At 40.6% G+C, this 20778-nt stretch overlaps 1 protein-coding gene across 15 annotated transcripts in view; it reads left to right on the top strand.

Moving 5' to 3' along the window:
- ARPP21 (cAMP regulated phosphoprotein 21) overlaps window positions 1-20483 on the top strand; it is a 143485-nt gene extending 123002 nt beyond the window's left edge. For all 15 annotated transcript variants that reach the window (XM_074900765.1, XM_074900770.1, XM_074900764.1 and 12 more), the window contains 2 exons: window positions 18335-18486; window positions 19667-20483. In XM_074900765.1, coding sequence (XP_074756866.1) covers window positions 18335-18486; window positions 19667-19924 — 410 coding nt within the window. In that variant the 3' untranslated portion in view covers window positions 19925-20483. The remainder of the gene's footprint in view (window positions 1-18334; window positions 18487-19666) is intronic.
- The last annotated feature ends 295 nt before the right edge of the window (window positions 20484-20778 follow it).

Genomic DNA, 20778 nt, shown 5'->3' on the forward strand with positions numbered 1-20778 from the left:
AGCTGGGAAGTCCCAGCCACTCTCACCATCATAATGTTATCTTCCAAAAAGCCAACAAAAATACAGTTTTGATGTGTTCCTTTAGGTGCTCAGATGCCGTTGCATGTGAGGTATTATCATGAAAACCACATTATCACAATAATTCAGGGCCTTCGGGCATCTGATGTTGCCAATTGCCTTCACTTCTTGCTGGTATGTAATTTATCACTGGCTTGGCCTACCCTGCTAAAATATGCCCTTTGTGGGCAGAGGCGAAGCTAATATACTTTCAAAGTGTATTTGAATTGCTTCAATAAATCACAGCTGTCACTGTGAGCAGTTTTATCACTTGCCAGAACAATATGTTATCTTCATGCTTTATAGTCTCGATACTATTCTGGACTTTTATTTGTGTAAATTGCAATGCACCATAACTTATTTTATCAAACAAATTTGACCAGCCCTGATTTTTTTTTTTTTTTTTTTAATGGAAACTTTGCCCTGCTCTGTAAAGAACTCAGCATTTTCATGGAATGTGTTTTATAGTAGTAGCAGGGGTTTTTTTATTATTGATTCGCTCTAAGAACACTTGCAGTTTGTTAATTTTCATTGTTTTAAGCAGTTCATGCAGCTGGGGTAGCTTTGGTTTGTATCTCATTTCCTGTCCCTCTCTGCTGTTTAGCAGGAAGAGCAGCTACACAGCGATCCAGGACCGTGGAGTCACTGCAGCAAGCATGACAGCAGGGAGATGCAGGAGCCTCCCAGGCACATAGAGTTTATCTGCGATCTGTGCAGCATATCCACCAAACTAATCAATTGTTTGGATTTAAAACAAAAAAAACCTCCTCAAATCTGGAAAACAGTTGCAGACAAGCCTTCCTACTTGAGACCTGCAGGATAGCACAACAAGGAAGTCACAAATAGTTAATTGTGCCTAAGGCATAATTAATTCCTTTATCTGGGAGCCCTTCCCCTGAATCATAGAAAACAACCAGAAGCATGAGCAACATGAGGTCTCAGAGCTGTGATGTGATGCCCTGGCTCAGTCATGGGCTAGGGCGATGAGAAATTGCTTCTCAGCAGCCAGACCCACTCTCCTGTGCAAGGACCAACTGTGCTCGTGGTATCTGCCTGCCCTGTCCCTGTCCCAGGTGAGTTGGGTGGGACTGCTGGCATCCACCAGCTCAGCCTCCGCGCCAGGCAGGTTCCTGGTCACATCACTGTAAGCTCTGGACGGACACAGGCTCATCCATCATATTTTTCTTCTCCCGCCACAGTGGTAGATCTGTTTATGAGCACAACCTGTAGCTACTTCAGGCCCTTGAAGCTACTCCGTGCCACAAGAGCCTCTCCTCAGCTCTCCTTTCTCAGGCATGCTCTAACATTAAATGTACTGTTTCCAGGACAGCCAGTAAAATGTCTCCTTTTTATGGCCATGCCTGAAATACCAGTGAATATTTATGAATCGATTTGCCATGGCTTCTCCTATGATGGGAAAACAAGTGCTTTTCTTTTAATCGACACAAAAGATCATTCCAGAACATGAGAACAAGGTCTATGAAGTAGTCAGTTTTTATAATTAGAAAATTACTTATTTGCAGCAGATATATTTGCTAAAAAGGTGAAGATTGTATTAATTTTATTTTTTTTTTAGCTTGAAGAAGAGATGCTAATTGTTTAAAACTGAACAATGTCTCAACTGTAAGGAAAATTTATAGCTGTAGATGGAGTTCCTTGTCATGTAGTCTGAAGGTGTGACTTACATTTGTCCTTTTTCAGTTACAGAAGCTAGTGTTTATTCTCAAGGTTTGCATTTGGAATGAGTAGTAGTTGCTAAAGAACATTCTGCAGATGTGTTTGCAGATCCTGTGATTTTCTCTTTTCAAAAATTTTAGCTAAACAGACACTTTTGGCAGATTGGTTAGGCACATCAGCTACCACTGCAGAAATGCATGTTGTAAATTTTACATGGAGAGACATTTCTGGCAGCTGCTTTGCAGTTTGACTTTGAACAGCCCCAGAAGTCGTATATGAAATCAGTTACCCCATCCAAACCATGTACGCAAGAAACAAGTATTTTAGCCTAAGGTTGACTCGGACGATGATGCTGCATAGTAAATTCAGTGTTTGAATGTATAGGAACGTATATGCATATATACCCCTGCTCACATAGGATCAGGGGAGCTAAGGATGGAGGATACTTGTCTTTCTGTGAAAAACAACTGAGAAACCTGCTCTTCCCACAGAATACATCTCTCCCACCTCAGCTGAGCTTGGAGAGTTGGCAGTTGCCTTTTAGCAAGCATTGCAAAGCCTTTGCTAACCCTTCCAGGTTGATTTCAAAATGCCCATTCATATTGGTTTGCTGGCAAATCTCTGAATTAGAGATGTGTAGTTAAGACTTGTGCTTTGACAAATTACTCTTACTATGCCCTCTTCCTCACCTACCTGCCAGTATTGGCAGACTTTGGGCTCTGGGAGTTCAGCCCTACCCTTGCAGGTGCTGATAGAAAAAAAAAAAAAAAAAAAAAGAAAAAATCTTTTTTGGATAAAAGTAGGCTTCTTCACTCAGCTGAAAATTTTGCAAAACTCTGTATGTAACTCTGAGCAAATTCAGCACTCGGAGGTCTCTTCATATATGATATTGGAGATTGGTTGTTTTTCCATTAACTTTATCAATTGAGTATATAGCACTTAGCACTGCTGGATTTCAAAATGTCTTATGAAGAAATCACCCCTCAAAACCTTAAATTACAGATGAGAAAACTAATACGCAGAAAGGAGGAGTAATGCACTCAGGGTGCACTATGTCCCAGGCAAGCAAAAACCTATCTATTTATGATGTATTCAAGGAAGAAGTTCTGCTGCTGGTTCTCAAATCTGCCTTGACCACACACCCAGGCTGATCTTCAGTATTTATGCTGAGTTAAAGACTCCATATGTTTATGGTCTTTATTGTGCATTTTCCATAGCTCTGAATGCTTAGCTAGCATTGCTCACAAGTTCAGACTTTGCAAATACCTTTGGCCATGAAGACTGTAAACACAGCTTTGCTGGGTTTGCAGACTATTAAAAGCGTGCTGTGTGGCAGCAAATGCACCATGGCAGCTCTGCCCCAGTGATTTCTGAGAGCAGACATAGCCCTGGAGAGACCCGCAAGAGGCAAAGTGCAAATATTCAGGAGACTTTCCTACATTTAATTTTGTGCTGTGCTTTGGTATTTTGCTAATGAAAGTAAATTTTGCATCATTTACAGCTGCACAGTTGCAGATACCTTCAGGGGAGGTAAGGGGATCAGGACTGATCCTGTGGGCTTTGCAGTGCAGGTCTGCAGACAACAATTTTGCTTCTCAGGCTGTTGCACTAGTTGGGTAAACCAAAATATCCTTGTGCAGTGATAACACTGGACCAGCATTTCCAACTGACTAATATGCTCTGCAGTGAAAGCTGGGGATGAGCAAGGGCAAAGAGGTTTCTTTCTATGTAGCTGACTTATACCATGGTCTGGCTGAACATTTTGACATCTGTTGACCATAGGCTTGATTCCAGGCTTCCTCATGCCCACAGAAAAACTGCTGCTAGCGCAAGCAAGGCAGGGACTGGCGAAGTGACATCTGTCTGTGTCCCAAGCACCACTGTCAGCCTATTGGCCAACTCAGCAGAAAGGCTTAGGAATCAATGAAGAAACTAAGCTGTCTCTTCTGAAGCCACCTCCATGCTCCCTCTTCCTTTTTTCTTTCTCCTTCTCTCTTTGGACCAGGAGTTCTTGGCAGAGTTTTGCAGAAAAGCTTGCCACTTGCTGCTGACAGTTTTGTATCTGTTCATTCCTTTTGTGAATACACAAGGAACTTGTCTCTTCAGGTGTTAATACTCTTGTTTTCAAAATTGACACTTAAGCCCTTTTCAGAAAAGGGAAAAGTGAAAGTTTACATCCACCATGCTCTTTTTTTTTTTTTTTTATTTTTTTATTAAAGAAATGTGGTTTGTATTATTCTGCCCACCTGATGCAAGAACTTAAAATACATTTGCCTGTGATATGGAGAGAGGCATGCTTTGCAGATTTAGCTGCCTGATTTATCAAAAGAGTTTATAAAACTGTATGAATTGGTTGTTTTGCAGATTCCTTTGCCAATTAAAACAAACAAAAAAAAATTTCTCAAATTCCTTTGAAATGAGATGGAGGGTATGTGTGTGTGTCCCTGCTAAGGCAACCTAAAAGATGAAACAAAGCTTTAAATTACCTATGGACAATAAAACTGTTTCATTTCATTTAAGTTATTTTTTAAATGTAAATCAAACAAAAATTTTTAAGTTGTAGAAGTTGGTGGTGTTCTGTTTGGAATATTGGAATGGAATGCTTTTACTCACTCCCTCCTTTGTGAGATGAATAATTTGGCTACAAGTAAAGCTAACCAGGCACTGGAGTGACTACCTCTGTAGATTTTGCTGTTCATCTCCTTCCAAGGAAGAGGTTTAGCTGGAAGATACAACTCAGTTTTCATGCAGCAATCTGATGTATTGGGTTTGTACTTATGGCAGAATTGCAATTGGTGTTTGCATTTCTGCAGTGATACAGAATGAAGTGGATGCCTGGAACAGAGACTGATACAGAGTACATGTAGGTACTTTACATGTCTTTTGCCTTCTACTTGAAGGGGTAATGGCAATGGAGAATCTTAATAATAATGATTGTTTAGTAGCAGAAAAGGCCTAACACAATTTCCTTAACAGGTCTTTTTAATTAGGAAAGACAAGAGAAGTAAATTAGGGTCTACTAGTAAAGCAGAAGGGCTCAGTTGCAAGATAAATATGACTGGGAACACTCTGTGCCTGTGCCTCAGAAGTGAAGTAGGTTAGACTCATCCCTGGTTGCCATTTGGTTTATTATTTCCCAGTATGGTATGTTCATATACGTGCATTGGACCATGTGTGAATGCAGGCCCACTCCCACCTTGCCCCACTGTCCAGCTTGTGGATTGAACAGTGGCTGTGCAAAAGGAGAGTTGAGAAATTCTTTGATTTCCTGTATTGTAGAACTGAATTTTATTGGAATGGAACCTCTTTTTCCTTAGGGTGATTGCTACCTGCCTGGTCAAGTTTCTCAGAAGCGTTTTAAAGCATGCGAAGAATAAATGTGTCACTGTGTCTCCCGTTGGAGATCCCTGCCTTCAAGGGGCTGAGTTCCCTGGCCTCAGTCCAGAAATGTACTCAAGCCTGTAAATCATTGCTCTGAAATCAGGAAATTGGTTCATATGCTTCAAAGTTAAGCAAATGCTTAAGGGCTCCGCTTTATAGGGGCAGGAATAATCACTGTGTTGCAGGCAAGTGCTCCTAACAGGGTGTAAAGCCAGTTAAAGTTGATTGCTAACCCCAATAGTCTTTGCATTACGTTCTGCATGGGTGCACTTGGAAAAGATGAAATTTTTGCCATTGGACCCATATGGGCAGACATATGCTCCATCAAAGTCCTGTTGGCTTCACTATCATCCTTGCATCTGTTTGCATCTAGCTGGGGGATGTAGCCCATAACTTGCTGTGCCCGTATGGTATGGGTAAATAAACAAGTGCAAGTCCTTTCGCTCAGTGATTTTATACATTGACCTATAGGTGTACACAGAAGCAGTGGGGAGGAAGAGTGCGGAGGCTGTGCGTTTGTTGCAGATGGTATTTACAGTTGGTATCGCGTTTACGAAAACTCTCCTTGAGGCTGAGCTACAAAACAATGCCCAGCTTGCGAGGGTGAAAAGCATAGATAGTGAGAATTTGTGCTGCTACTAGTAATTTACCCCATTCTGCCCTCAGTAAAATGCAACACCGTACGGTGAACCTGGCATCACCAGTACACAGGACGTGGGCAGGAGCCTGTACCTGTAGCTGCGTGGAAGCAGAAGCAGTGAGAGCTCATGGACTGTCTCTGTGACTGCTGGTGAGCAGCAGCCTGCCTGAGTCCCCCCTGCTCGGGATGGGGCTCTAAGTACTCGTGTTCTCTGGGGCAGTGCAGTTCTGTTGTTTTTCTCTGGGCAAGTTATTTCTCCTGGGTGCTTATTTTTCTGCCTCCATCTGTCTTGTCTGTTCAGGAATGCACCATCTTCAGTGCAGGGACTGCAACTATTCCTTGAAGTTTGTATGGTAGCTGGCATGGCAGAGGTTCACCCTGGGCTTGTGCTTGTAGATACTTCAGCAATACCAAGAACTAAATTATAGATCAATACATGGGGGATCAACAGTTTGTTTGCTGAGATGTGCTGTTATTTATCTGGGGACAATCCAGAAAATCAAACTAGTGTGATTAGAGATGAACCTGCTGAAATTCAGTGAGTCTGGGTGTTCATAGCTTGCATGGAAAATCTGATCCTGCTGATTTTTTATTTGTTCTTTTTTTGGCTCTCGATTTTGCTTGGGTGGCTAGCTGTCCCATTGCACACAGTTCTTACAGATTTGCTAATAAAACCAATGGATATCGCAAATTATTGTTATACTACAGGCAGGAACTGTTTTATATAACAGAACATAAACATAGACACAGGTACCTATAGGGAGTATTACACAGGGTGCTGTTCATCTAATGAGCTACATCGACTTCACCATCCGTGTTTCCAGCCTCCTCTGTGCACAAAGGCTTAACCCACCTCTTGCTTTTCTTTGCATTCAGCCCAGAGGAGTTGTGCACAGTCAATTCATGTAGCCTAGCTGATGATCAGTAATTTGGACATTTATTGTTATCTTCCTGTATCTTGAGTCCTGTCACACATGTCTGCAGGCTGGAAATAACGGCTGTAAGTCTGCTATCCTTGGAAAGGCCAGGCTCGTTTATACTCAGTGGGGAAAAGGATCATATTGCCACCTGACTCAGGTGAAGAAATCATGCAGTCACAAAGAAAAGTCTCTCTAGTGGACTATCTTGAGTTGATGTTACTTGACTGCTTTTATTATTTATACCAGCTCTCCTGGGCAGCCCTGTGCTGGACCAGTGCATCACCCAATCTGGAGCTGTCACATGCCGTGCATCCCACTGTTATAGTGGGTGATTAGGTTAGAGCTCAGCGGTTGCAACAAATGGACTACTTTTTTAGATCTCCATTTTATCTGATACTCGTTTCCACTGATACAGATGCACACGTATGTGTACGTGTATGCATACCAAGAGTGAAGTTAGTGCCAATTTTTTTTTTTTAATAAGGGTTTGAATTTATACCAAGTGTAAGTTTCTACCAGCTACAGTATTGATATTCCTGCCCTGAACTACAGGAAGTTACCATTTCATGTGAAAAATATTCCCATGTGAAAATGAATACATTTGTAACAAAGGTTACATTTTGAAATTCTGCATAGCACGGTTTTCTGGGTAGAGAGATGAGAAAAGAACAATTTGTTTCTGCAGTCTTCAGTGAAAGCTATTGTTTTGAGTTTTTTTCTGAAAAAAATAGTAATAAAATAGTTAATCGTATGCTTCATTTCTTCACAGTCCACTGTAAATCTTACATCTAAAGAAAATTCATTTTTTCTGCAAGAATGTATGGACGCTGTCTCTGAATTCAGCAGAATCCTGCATATAATATTATGTAGTCATTCTAAATTAAAACTCTCTATAATGTTTTGCTGGCAAGGGCATTTCTCTAGATGCCACTTTTCAATGTGATGCAAGACGTGCATCACGTCATACACCAAAGGAGTCTTACTATTAACACTAATGAGTTTTTACATCAGTGTTTTAGTTGTATATTAGGTATACAAAAATCTCATAAAGAGGAATTGCAGCAGACTACAGCAGTGTAACAGTCTATGGCCAGAGTAGGGTCTGTGACTCGATTTGCATCTGTTTTGGTCTTTAAACAGTAAACCTCTCTTATGAGCAATCCACAAATTCTCCAGAATGATCTACTGGCCTGCCCATGGGTCTGCATTAACTCTTGTTAATGTCAGTGGGATTGGTGGGCAGGAGCTGAGAGCAGAAGGATTATACTTGGTTTTTCCCTAACACTATTCAGCACCTCCCTGATGTCACAAAAACTGCGCACAAGCTTACAATATGTGCTTTCAGTGGCTCAGCTCTGTGGGGATGAGAAGGCTTCATCCTTCTGAGAATAATGATTTCCAGGTCCTGCAGTACCCTTCCTGCAGGCACCTCAGCTGGCTTTGGCCATCTGCAGCACCCCAGTGGAAACCCTTGCTCATTGTGCTGGCCAAAGGGAAACGCCTTCCAAAGCTCGTCTCCCAAAGCTGTCGAGCCTGTTCACGTGACTCCATGGATTAACTTAAGTTCAAAAGCATAAAATACTTCCCTCCTCTCTCTCTAGATCACCTGTGTCATTTGCTGGCTGAGTGATTTTTTTTTTCTTTTGGTCTCCAATAAAATGCAGAAGCCTCAGATTACCAAAACAGCTGCACATGCTTTGTCTGGGTTAATGCATTTAAGTCAGGCTCCAGGGTCTGGGTAAGTGCCAAGATCCTGGATCAGCTGCTTTACCAGAATTATGCTGCTGTAACGGAGCCCTACATTATTGTGTTGCAATTATTTTGGCTTGCAGCTGGCTGTTCCCTCTATATTTTTACTGAAGTGAGATAAAAGGATTTTGTCTTAAAAATAGCATTTTCTTTTCTGAATCTTAGAGAAGCTTTCAGCTACATACCATATCTGTAAAAGGTGCCCCTCCATTTATCTTCAAGGAGAAGAGCAAATGATTTTTGTAATAGTATCTGAAGAACAGGAACAGTGCTAAACAGTCTCAAAACATAAAAGTATATTGAAAAGGGAATAAAATAAGTGATTAAAGTGTCATGTAATAACATGGGTTTAGGTTCTCAGTAAGAACAGGTTTATTTTCAGCATGAAGCCACTTAACCAGTAGCAAGTTGTTCTAAAAAGCTGTCCCTATAATTTAGAAATCCTTTGTGTAGACAAGTAAAAGAGTAGATCCAGGTTTTAAACTAAAAAAAAAAACATTTCCCCAGCCTTGAATCTCCTATATTTGTATCCATTAAAGCTCTTTTTGATGCCTATTTATATACTTTTCTCATCAAATAACAGTGCTCTCAGATTCTCTAGTTGATAGCAAAAAGTAAACTGAATACAATCATTTATCTTTGAACTGTTCAACTGTGCCCTTCTTCATGTTCTTGTTAATAATGCCAGGTCTCCCAGGAGCGTACTCACACAGTTTTATAACATAAGCTTTTTGTTTGACCTTACCTGCTGTTCCCCTGGAACATAGCGGGGGAAAAAAAGCCAAAATGCCAGCCTGCCTTAATTAAAATTTTAGTCTCAGAAGATGTTACAGTATGTGATTTCATTAGATATATAATGAAAGTATTTAATCATACCTCTTATTTGTCTGGGCCTTTTTACTTGGTAGTGAGGTCACCAAGTTTTCATACAACTCTTTTAAGGTGTGGAAAAGTAACTGAGGGGTGGGTATGCATCTTTAAGTGATTCATAAATTCATTGTATCCATGATTTTGCATGTTTGCCCTAAAGGTAGTTGCTTGGATGATGAAGTAGAAGGCTCTAAATAACAGTTCGGTGCTCTTTGTGAAAAGCTTTTCCCCCACGGTACAGCGAGCATGCATATAAATGGTTTTTAAAAGATAATGTTATTTCCTGTCTCCAGCAGTTGGAACTTAGCATCATAGAAAAAAGGGTAACAGAAAATGTAATGGACATTTCTTTGACATGAAGCTCTAAATCTCATGTGTGATATGCAGTGTTACTTAGATCATTTCTCATTGGCATAATCTAAACCACAATAACAAGGAGACTTTCTAGCACCCAGATGAGGCCACTGGTTTTATAGTTACTATCATTAAGGAAAAGTCTGTGCCCAAAGCACTGTGCCTTAGATTTTGTAAAGATGTACCTTATTCGTGTTTATGTAGGACAAGCAGAGTTAAAAAATAGATTTGTGAGGCCCTGATCCTGCACCTCTTTTGAACTGGGAGAGTTTGCATCGCTAGGGGAGTTGTGTTATTCTGATTTTTCCCCTATTTTGTTAGCAGCAGAGAAGTGCCCCCAGTTGTCTGTGTTGTCTCAAGAAGTACATGAAACCATCCGTGCTTTGGATGCCCTGTGCTTTGGATTTCTTCCAGCCACCAGGGTTGCAAAACAAGTAAAACTAGGATTTCACATAGCTTTTTGAGGAAGAATAAATGAAGAGGACAAGGAGGGGCAGTTCAGCTAGATAAGACAGATACTGCTTTAGCAGTTGGACAGAACTAGCCAGATGGGGGGTTTCAGAGCTGTTATCCACAAAAATTTTCTTGTGTATCAGAGTATTTTCATCAGCAGTTTTCACCAAATCCAACGAATAGGTTGCTCTGAAATAATGCAAAATTGCAGCAAATTTCCAAATTTGATTTCTTCTTCTTCTGAAGCTGGATGATTTTTTTGCACTATTGATTTTGTGGGATTTGTAGCTTTGTAAACCAGAGAGAGAAAGAGAGGTGGGGAAGAAGGACAATCTGTCTTCAAACCACTGTTTTTCTTCTTTCTCTTGTGATAATAAATCCTACTGGTTCATATCTTGCATATACATCTTGCTGAGTTTCTTAATGCAGCTGGATACATCTCTGTGGGTCTGCCAACAAATGTGGCTGTTGATCTGTTACCAGGTTTGGGAAGCATGAATGTGCTCTTAGCAAAACTACAGCCAATTTAGGGACCAGGGAGCTATGATTCTGGCAGCAATTATGTGTCGAGACTCTGAGTTCAAAATCCTGCAGTTTTATAACCCTAACTCTGCAGACAATTATTCGAGTCACTGTCTCTGTAATCATTTTAGGAATATACTTACCATGTTATGTGTTTTCACTGAGTGTAGCTGGACTGTCATTAGCTAAAAATTGTTTTGGTCTCACATATCTTGAAAGAATCAATGTAATTAGTTTTAACTTTGGAAAACAAAACTAGCATAATACCCTGTGCTTTCCCCTGCAGGCTGTACTGCTGGAGTGGCATGTGCTTTTACCTGAAATGAAAGAAGCCAAACTAAGTCGCTTTTGTGAAAAGGCTTCTCTTGGTTTTGAGAGTCTGAGCCTGCAGAGTGCCATGGGGAAGGGAGTCTGTGTGCTGCTGTGGTTTTTGGCAATGTGTTTTATGTCTGTTATGTCACCTCATACCTCCAAGTTATCTGTTGCTCCTTAAGACTCCTTTATTTCACATGAAAGTATACTTGTTTTTTCCTTTGTATGTGTGTGAAAACAAAATAATTGCATGGTCATGTTTTGAGGGGAAAGGGATGCATTTTAAGCATTAAGCTATTGCATATTTGCCCTTCTAGCTCACATGGTATCCAGCTCACACCCATAAATTATCTGTGATGTCTTTGAGTGGGACCCAAAGCCCAAATATCTTACTAGGTCAAGACAATTTTATGTGTGTTGCAGAGAGAAAGCGGACGCAGTAGGAGTGAATTTATCAACTGCAGCAGATTTGGTTTGCAGCATGCCTTGGATTTTAGATCCAAGCTTAAACTACAAAATTGTTTACAAAGTGTTTTGGATTTCAGCTGCACAAGATGCAGTTTAAATCTTCAGACTCACACAGAAAATGACACACCGGCAGGGACACATTAATTAGTGTGTTTTCTCTGGGAGTCTTCCAAACAGTGGACACTTTGGAGTGAGGCTAAAATCAAAATCAGCTTAAATTTATAGCTTAATTTTATGTTGTCAGTTAGACTTTTAGTCCGTCATCTGCAGTGAAACCATCCAGGTAATTATCAACTGCATAATGAGAAAAAACCCCCGATTTCCTCAGTAGCCACCTAAATCTAATGCGTAACACCTGGATGTGAGAAGCCAGTCTGAGTTCAACGCCTTGGAGGAGCGCTCCTCTAGAGCAAGCAGTATATGGGGAGATTTTGTAGCTGGTAATTATGGTGTTTGTGTAAGAAGTGAAACATCTGGTTGCAATCCAGTACTTGAGTATCTTACACCAAGGTAAGGAGCATTGGCAGGAGAGACTGTTGGACCCCTGTAGCAGGGAGGGCTTTGTTCTGGCTGCTAGAAACCCCTTGCCTCAAATTCCTGCTCTTAGTTGTGCTGGGAAGGGGCTTCAGTATACACCTCCCACAGCTTGGCCAGCCGTCCAAAATGCAAGGTTCCCCTACCAGGCTTCTTTTCCTCATATTTTACAGATAACATTTGGGGTCTGTTTGAGAATCAAAAGGTTCTTTGTGTCAAGACACAGTGTTTGATCTTGTTAAACTGCTTGCTTTTTTCTTCCTTCCAGTTTTGTGAGTACTTTGGGATGGATCAGCTCAGAGCTTTTGGCAAATAAGTGAGTTGCCAAAAACTTTACCAAACTTACCAAAGTGTGCATGACTGAATTGTAGTTTTATAATTATATTCTTTCTTCTCTAGTTAGTAACTTATAACGAGTGTTGTACATTTCTATGATTATAGAGTAAAAGCTACATCTAGCCACTTTAATACTTTACCCGTAGCTTATTTTAAAAAAGGAAAATGTAGCCTAGTAAAATTGTGGGAATAGATACCAATCACATTCTTCAGCCTATAAAACCTACTGAGTGCTGCTCCAGCCAGGGCAAAGTAAACTGAAATAGGCCAGAAATAGCCCTTAGAGTATACACCATACACAGGTGAACTCTCTGCTTGTGGAGTGAACTGGGTGGCATTGCCAGTATGTGATCAAAGGGAGGAGAGCCTGGGAAGAGCATCCTGTCTCACATGCAACAGATTAGTCCTTTTCCTTGGAAAATAGGAAGAGTCTTAAGAGCTAACTGGCTAACATTTTCATAAGTATTTCAAGTCTGTAACATATAATTTAATGCTCTGAATAATACTGGTAACAGAGCATGCTCTGATGATAACTTTATCCCCAGAACTTCTTATTAAACTGATAAATATCTTCTAGCAAGCTGTCCATCCTCATTGTAGAGGTTTCAGATGATAGCACATGTGTTCTCTGGGCAAATTTCTCCCTTGTTAATTATAGGGTCTGTTGAAACTTTTATTTCTAATCTGGACAGTTCTATGTTTACCTTCCAACCATGTAATTTTATTGTACCATTGTCTATTTTGTTCAAGAGGTCTCTACCAGCAGATATGTCTTCATCTTTTGAACAAATTGAGCAAAGTGACCTCATTAGGTCTTCCAGGAAGAGGTACATTTTCTGATCTCGGATCATTTTTGTAGCTCTCTTTTCAGCCCTTGTCAGTTTTGGGGAGTCTTCTGCAAATATAAGCCCCTGCAGTGAGTGCAGAACTTGGGACTGGGTGCAGAATCTGCTGTTACAGTTTCAGTACATCACAGGGTATTCCCTTGATGCTCATTCCCCTTGGCTTTTCCATGGGAGCTGAGATTGAATCTCCTCAGTGCTCCTGGTGGCAGTCGCAGCAGAGGCTGAGCTGGTCTATACTGGGCAGCTGTAGAGCACCAGTAAGGCACAGCAGCAGTTGCAGAGCAGGCAGGAGCATGACCAGATCTGTGTAACATTGCACCCAGCCCAGTTAGCCCTGCTGAAGTTTCCCTTTTGAATATTTTTTTTGGGCTTTGCTTGCTGAAGCCACTGCAGCCTGTTGCCAAGGTACCTGCTTTTTGGGTTTGCTGGTGGCAATGTCTTGGCTTCTCCCAGCGCTACACTGAGTGAAGTGGGAAGGGAGCAGATGAGCTCTCAAATCACTTCACATCAAAAACGCTGTGAATTTATGCGTTTGCATTGGATGGGATTAGATGCAAGGACTCGGTTCAAGTGGTAAGACTACAATAAATGTACAGTAAGATTTGCAGTTCAGGAACTCGTGCCAGACTGCCTCACTCATTGCCTGAAGTGCTGATTACTCTTTACCCAGTGTGCTGATACAGATATTACAAAGCTATTTTGATAATATATGCTTCAAATCTAAAATGAGCAATGAAACACTTCCTCCAAACATGATGTGCCATTGATGAAGGATGTATGCTAAGGCCAGCAGAGCACCAAACATGCTTTAATTACAGCTCCAGGTGACATTACTGGCAGAGCTGCAAGACCACTGCATTTTGTCTTGTGAGCTCTGTAGCCTCATTAAGAAATTAAAACATCTGTGGGTCTTTCATGCAGTCTTTCTCCCCCTGGGATGTTTAAGTTAGCTGACTGTCAGCATGGTGATGCAGCCTGTAAAGGTTCAGAGAATTACCTTGATGGTATGATGGTCTTTTCCATTTTGACTGCAATCCAAGGTTCATTTTTCCTCTGAGGCTTTCATTGAAATTCTGTGCACGATTTGTTCCTCTGGTTGTTTAACAATGTCTCTCATGTTTGCCCTGATTTAAAAAATCCTCCTTTGTAGCAGAGATAACATAGAGCAGGATGATATAATTGCAGTAAAGAGGCCCTGGAGCTTGCAGTAATAGGATGGTTCATCTGATGTGTACTGCCATTAGAAAATAACCCACGTATGTATGTTCTCAGGGGACAGTAAAGAGGCTTTTAAGGATTACACTTTATGTAGTATGAAAGCTAATGAGCAAGAGAGCAAGTATCAAGAAAACTATTGCTGCAGAAAGCATGGTGCCGCTTCTTGTTTTCACTTATTTCCTGACACCTCCAAAACACCCATCTTTGCCCAGCAATGCATGGCTTTTCGAGCACTGCAGTTGCTTCCCAAGACTTTTGTGAACACTATTATTTTAGTTTCATTGAAAAGTGAATAGCATGTCAAAAGCATGGCAGAGCTGAGGGTTGAATCTGCTGTGTGTGTACAATATAGATAATTGGTGGGGGATATTCTGTGCCCTCAAAAAAATCTAATTTCATGAACATTGCTGAAAGATTTGTATATTGAGACTATCAATTGTGCAGAGTCTCAGTTCTCCCATCTCCATATGAAGACATCAACACACAGTAAACACTGAAGGATCCATTTGAAATGTTATGGGTCATGTAGAGTCAGAGCTGCAGAATTTGGGCTGCAGGGATAAGAAATTCAGAGCAGCTGGTTTCTGATATTAACAACTTCTTGTTCAAATGGACTGTCACGTAGAGCGCCAATTCCTTCCCCTTCCAATTGTGCTGAAACAGAAGCCATCTAGCAGAATGGACTTGGGTTTTGTTTTTTCACAGCATTTTCCTCTTGCTTGCAGTGCTTGTTGTAGATAAAGAAAAGAATTCACCTTTTAATACTCTGTACCCCCTCTGCACTGTTGGGGTATATTTTTGTACCTTGACGGGTTTTTATGTTCAATGGAATGGTTGAATGTGGATCATATATGAAGATATATGAAAGAATGATTCTTTCTTCATATATTTAACATAGTAAAGGGTCAGACTTTGTTATTAGGTAAATAGATGTGGCTTCACTTGAGTTGCAGAGCCTTGAAGAGGATGCTGGATTTTGACCAAATGCTGTACTGTGTTTCTGCAGCAAGATCAGACACCCATAAACTTCACTGTATTCCAAAGGGTACTGATCATAAAATAGAAATCCATTAATATAAAGTAAGGAAGAGATGACAGCTGACATCTTCACAAGGATACAAGCAGGCTGGTAACCTTCTTAAAAATGCCAGTTTCCACCTTCAAGTCAAGGGAGCAAATGGTCAAGAGACCACGGTACCTCCTGGGCCAAAGAAGTGACTTAATTTCCCTTAACAGGAAAGAAGGTTCAGGAGACAATGCAATCAGATTCTTACGCTAATAAGTCTTTGCTCCTATCTGATTGCACTGGAAGTGCGTTAGAGTGTATGTGAGGTATTTTTCTGCTTTTATTGAGGACCCTCTTGTATCGTCAGAGAGTTGTAAAGGGCTCGCAGAGGGAATAGGAAAGAGGTCTTCTATAACTCTCAGGGGCGTCAGCAGGACTCTGCATGTTGGGACAGAGGTGAGGCGTTCACGTGCTCTATGGGCAGGAGAAATTAGCCCTTAAAGAGTAATAAGGTTGTTGCCACAATATTCCATAGCCTAGTGACTTCAGCTCTTAACCTATCCCCTTTTTGTATTCCTGCACCTAAAACATGGAGTGGTTGTGCCATATACTAAGCAGTGTTTGCTAATAGAGAGGAGATTTTCAGGGTAGAGGTACATGTTATAATACCTCCATGAGATGATGCCTACATGTTCAGCATAAGGGTAGATACTTAGTCATTTCTATAACTTTTTATTTCAGTCTGATAGTCATGTCTGTATTGGGCAATAAATCTGTTGTATTTGGAGAATATGGAAGACAGAGCTGAGGTGAAGAGACAGCTGTATGTTCAAACATACAGGAGAGTATCAGCAGTAGTCTAACTAAAGTAATGGTAATTACTTTATATTTACTATATTATATAAATTAAATAAATAATTATATTTACTAAAGATAACAAAGGACTTATCTCCACTTGACCTCAGTGGTATCTGTCCATCTCTGCAGAGCACCAGTCCACCACCCTGTGCCAGTGCATCATGATCCAACTCTGTGAGCTCAGGTCCAATGTTTGATTGTACTCCCTAACTTATTGTCACTTGATCCCAGATCCACCATCAATCTATTGTTCATTACAGCATCTGGGATTTACTCTGACAACCACAAGTGACATGAGATGAATTATCTGTTGCTGCTTCTGCTGTCATTTGACTCCTCTCTGCTTGAACTTGCAAATACCAGAATAGTAGTGCTAAATTTTTTATTTCTGTCCTTTCTCCTCCTCCCCCCCCTAATTGGTATACAGGAGCAGAAGAGGACTTGCAATTTTATTATTGCTGTATAAGCCTTTTGTAAACTCAGTTACAGTACTTCTGATGTTGGTAATTTTTGTGACTAAAAAATATGCTGACACTGTGTTTGTACATAGGAAAAGAGAAAATTTGAATGTATAATAATCTGATGCATTTGGGAGATGTTTGATGCTATATCCCAGCCAAGTTAATCACTCATGGAATTAATTTTTTTTTTTTTTTAATTTTGCTCAGTTGACTAGAGGCATTAATCTCATATCTGTGGAAAGGCATCTTTAATGCAAAATAATCGATCAGAGATACCCAACATATCTCTGGCATCTGAAAAGATTTTAAAGGAAAGCTATCAATTGACAATAGACCAGCAGAAACAGAGACATTTGTTACTTTATTTTTCTTACATAATGAAGAAATACCCAGGTGATGATTTCCAATTCGTGAAGTATATTGAACCGTGTACTGTATTCATGAATATAAATTGAGCAGACGTGACACACATTCTTCATGTAAAAATAACAGTCGCTCCTTCTGATAATTCTTCTTTGCCTGAAATATGCTTATTCTGACACTCTCTCTACAGAGTTAATAGCGCAGTGCATAACTGCATGTTAAAAAATATGAGTGCTAAAGGACACAGAATGTCTTAAGGAGAAATTATTCATAGATTTATAATGACTGTGGCTGGCTGCATTTTTCAAGGACAGGATCTTTCTGCATCTTCCTTTTCCACTTTTTCTGCAAAATCCTTCATCTCTAGATAGTAGCATCACCCAGCCAGCCCACTTCCATCCAGCAAGCCTCGTTCTCGGGCTGGATCATGTTGCTGCCAAGCAGCACACCACTTGCACTTCACTTCCCATCCATGCTTCTGCCTCCTTAGCAGTTTTGCCCTCCAGATCGTCCAGACTTTGCCCACTTCTCAATTAGCCCTAAAGGAGCTGTCCCAGCAGAAACCCTGCAATGTTGCAGTGACTTTGAACACAGAGCCCATCGCAGGTTGAAACAGAAGCATCCGCTTCTCATCCCTGTGCAGTCACTTGTGTGTCAGCAGTGTTCCCACTGAGCAACAGGGAGGACCAGACACTCTCTTATTTGTGATTTTCCTCCTTTGCCAAATGCAAAACTAGTACGGTGCAATATGACCCTTAATATGCTCTAATCATATAAAAAGCCTTGCAAGTAGAAGCCAGTGTGTATACATGTTGTTCTTGATTAAATAAAGCCTTCTCTGTTTATATCGTGCTAGAGAGCTGCATTACAAGAAAGGTAAGAGGGTAAGATAAAAAACATGACCTGAAAGAAAAATACCGGATTAGACTGTGAAGGCCAAATACTGGTGTCCTGGAAGCCAGTGGGAGTTTTGCCTCTGAGGAAGTAGCCAGAAACCAGTAGCACCCTGTGTCTGTTTGGGGCTTCACAATCCTGCGGTGCAGTCATGCATCCCTCAAGGTGGTCTCTGCTGTAGGGTTGAAGAGCAAGAAGAAAGTGTGCTACCCACTCATGTTAGCCTGCCACAGCTGTCAACTCACAGCATTTGTTTATTCCACTTCAATTTTCACTTCCGTAATGCTTCTCTAGAAATAGAGCAACTTTCTGATGAACGTGGGGAGAAATGATGGGATCATTTGTGCTTCCTTAGAACAGCTTTAATTTTGCCCCTACAAGCAACAGGATATTTGAAGACATCTTTCTTCCTCCAGGTTACCAGCCTGTCCTGCCGAACCAGCAGCAGGGGTTCCAGGGTCTCATGGGAATGCAGCAGCCGCCCCAAAGCCAGAACCTGATGAATAATCAACAGGGAAATCAGGTGCAAGGCATGATGGTGCAGTATCCAGCCATGTCGTCTTATCAGGTACTTGGGAGCTGTAAAGAAAGTTGAAGAATACTTAACTAAGTTTTCATATCACAGAATGGTCTTTATTATTTCATTAGGACAGTGTGTGGCAAGAGGCCTCCTGATAAATATGCTTCTAAGTCAAATTAGTTTCTTTGCTTCCTGTTTACATATTCTTAGTACTCCCAATTTTCATTCTGAATTGGGAATACTTCAAATGAACTATTTATTACAGCTTGCAGTGCAGGTAAAATGTCACAAAGGGTGAAGGAATTATACTCCTTCAGTGAGGAAAATTAATTTTAAAAATAAAATAACTTTTTTTTTTTTTTTTTTGCCAGCGCAGTATTGTTTCCTTTAATGAAGTTGAGATCTTTGCCTGTTCCAGTTAAAAATTACTCATGTGCAGATTCCTGCCAAGGATCTCACCATGTCTTTTATAACAAGCTGTAGCCAGATAGATTTTTGTTTATTGGGTTTTGGCGACAGGGAAGGCAGAGGCTTAATTTTTACCAAGTGTGTAAGTTACCCAGGCTTATTTCCCCAACTTTATACCTGGTTTCTGTGAGATATGCCACGAGCCTGTGAGAGGTGGCCTGTGCTTACGTTTCCTGCTGGTCCCTCTGGAAAGTTAAGAAACGAAACGACATCTACTTCATTTTAATAGATTGCACTGATTGAGCAGCCATTCACCTTTTCCCTTGGCTTTTCTGAAAACACTACAGCAACCCAGAAGGAAATGGGGGAATTGCTTGTGGGTAAAGTTGTTGCCTTACATCTTCAGAATTACTATATTGAAAATGTGTTTTAAAGGTTAATGATGAAGTTAAAGATTTAGACCTTTAAGATGGCCTAGATATACCAGGATTGAGTCTTCTGTTTGCACTGAACCCAGAAATTCAAATTCAGCTTCCTCCTGACAGAGACACTTACTAGACCTGGGAGCAAAGAGGTTTCTCTTTAACCCTTCTCTAACAAAGAAAATCCTCAGGGATGAGAAGAGTTCTGAGCAGCAGAAAACGACACATGTTGGCAGAACATGTTGCATGCTCTAATTCAGCTAATTCTACTCTCTGTTGGCAGAACATGTTGCATACTCTAATTCAGCTAAAAGGAAGATACATTAGGGAAGGGACCTACTTTAATTTGTTTAGTAATTACTATCTTTTTTCCTCTGCCTTTCCATATTCCTACCTAGGTGCCAATGACCCAGGGTTCTCAAGGATTGCCGCAACAATCATATCAACAACCAATCATGCTACCTAATCAATCAGGTCAAGGAACACTTACAGCCACTGGAATGCCTGTCTACTGTAATGTCATACCTCCTGCCCCACAGAACAACCTACGGTTGATTGCCCCACACTGCCCCTCCAATAACGTTCCAGTTATTTCTGCCAGCTGCAGGACAAACTGTGCGAGCATTAATAATGCAGGGTGGCAGGTCAAGTACTGACACTGTGGCTTAGTGTGGATATATGAGGATAGCGGTGCATTATTTGACAAATAACTCATGGCCTTCAAATGAAGAGGAACACAACAGGATAATCAGTTGAGGACATAAGTACTGACTATGCTCAAGTGATTTGCTGCTGGAAAAATCTGTAAAAAAAATAAAATAAAATAAATTTTGAAAAAAAAATGTTTGCTGGTTAATGGTGCATATTTTTGTCATGTCTGCTAGGTATGCCTTTATAGCTTAGCTAGTGACATGAATTCATTGAGGTAAGATTTTTTCCTACCACTGAACACCACTGTGTAGATTGTAATATCCCTGATTCGGATTAGTTTTGTACTTTGTGTTGAGTTTGTGAAGCTAAAAGTATTTAAAAATATAATAAAATCACATTGTACCAAAGCTGTAATGGAAATGAAAAAAATTAAAACAAAAAAAGAATTACTGAATGGAAGGAATAATTTATATACACTATAGAGTTTTTTATGGATATATACTGTATTGTAGTGCTTAATCACAATAAAGCTATTTGACCTCATGGAGAAAGGTCATGTTTCTACCACCTGCTTGGTCTCCTCTCTGTTTCTGAGTGAGTGAACTCTCCTTTGTTTCTGCATTGTTTTGTTTCAGGGGAAGCTAAGTGGGGAATGATGCTTAATGGGCTTATGGGAGTTTGGTGGAAAGGCAAGGTACCTGTGTCTTAGCATGCAGTACCGTAACAGCTAAGACCACTTAGAAATAGTAGCACAGACACCCAGAAAGTGTTCCATGAATGGTGTACCAGATCATCTTAAACTAGGTCTGTGCTTTTTCAATCCCTAGGGCCAGTAATGTCACAAACACAATTCGCCAGA

Source organism: Athene noctua, chromosome 2 (genome assembly GCF_965140245.1).
Source record: "Athene noctua chromosome 2, bAthNoc1.hap1.1, whole genome shotgun sequence".
NCBI lineage: Eukaryota > Metazoa > Chordata > Aves > Strigiformes > Strigidae > Athene > Athene noctua.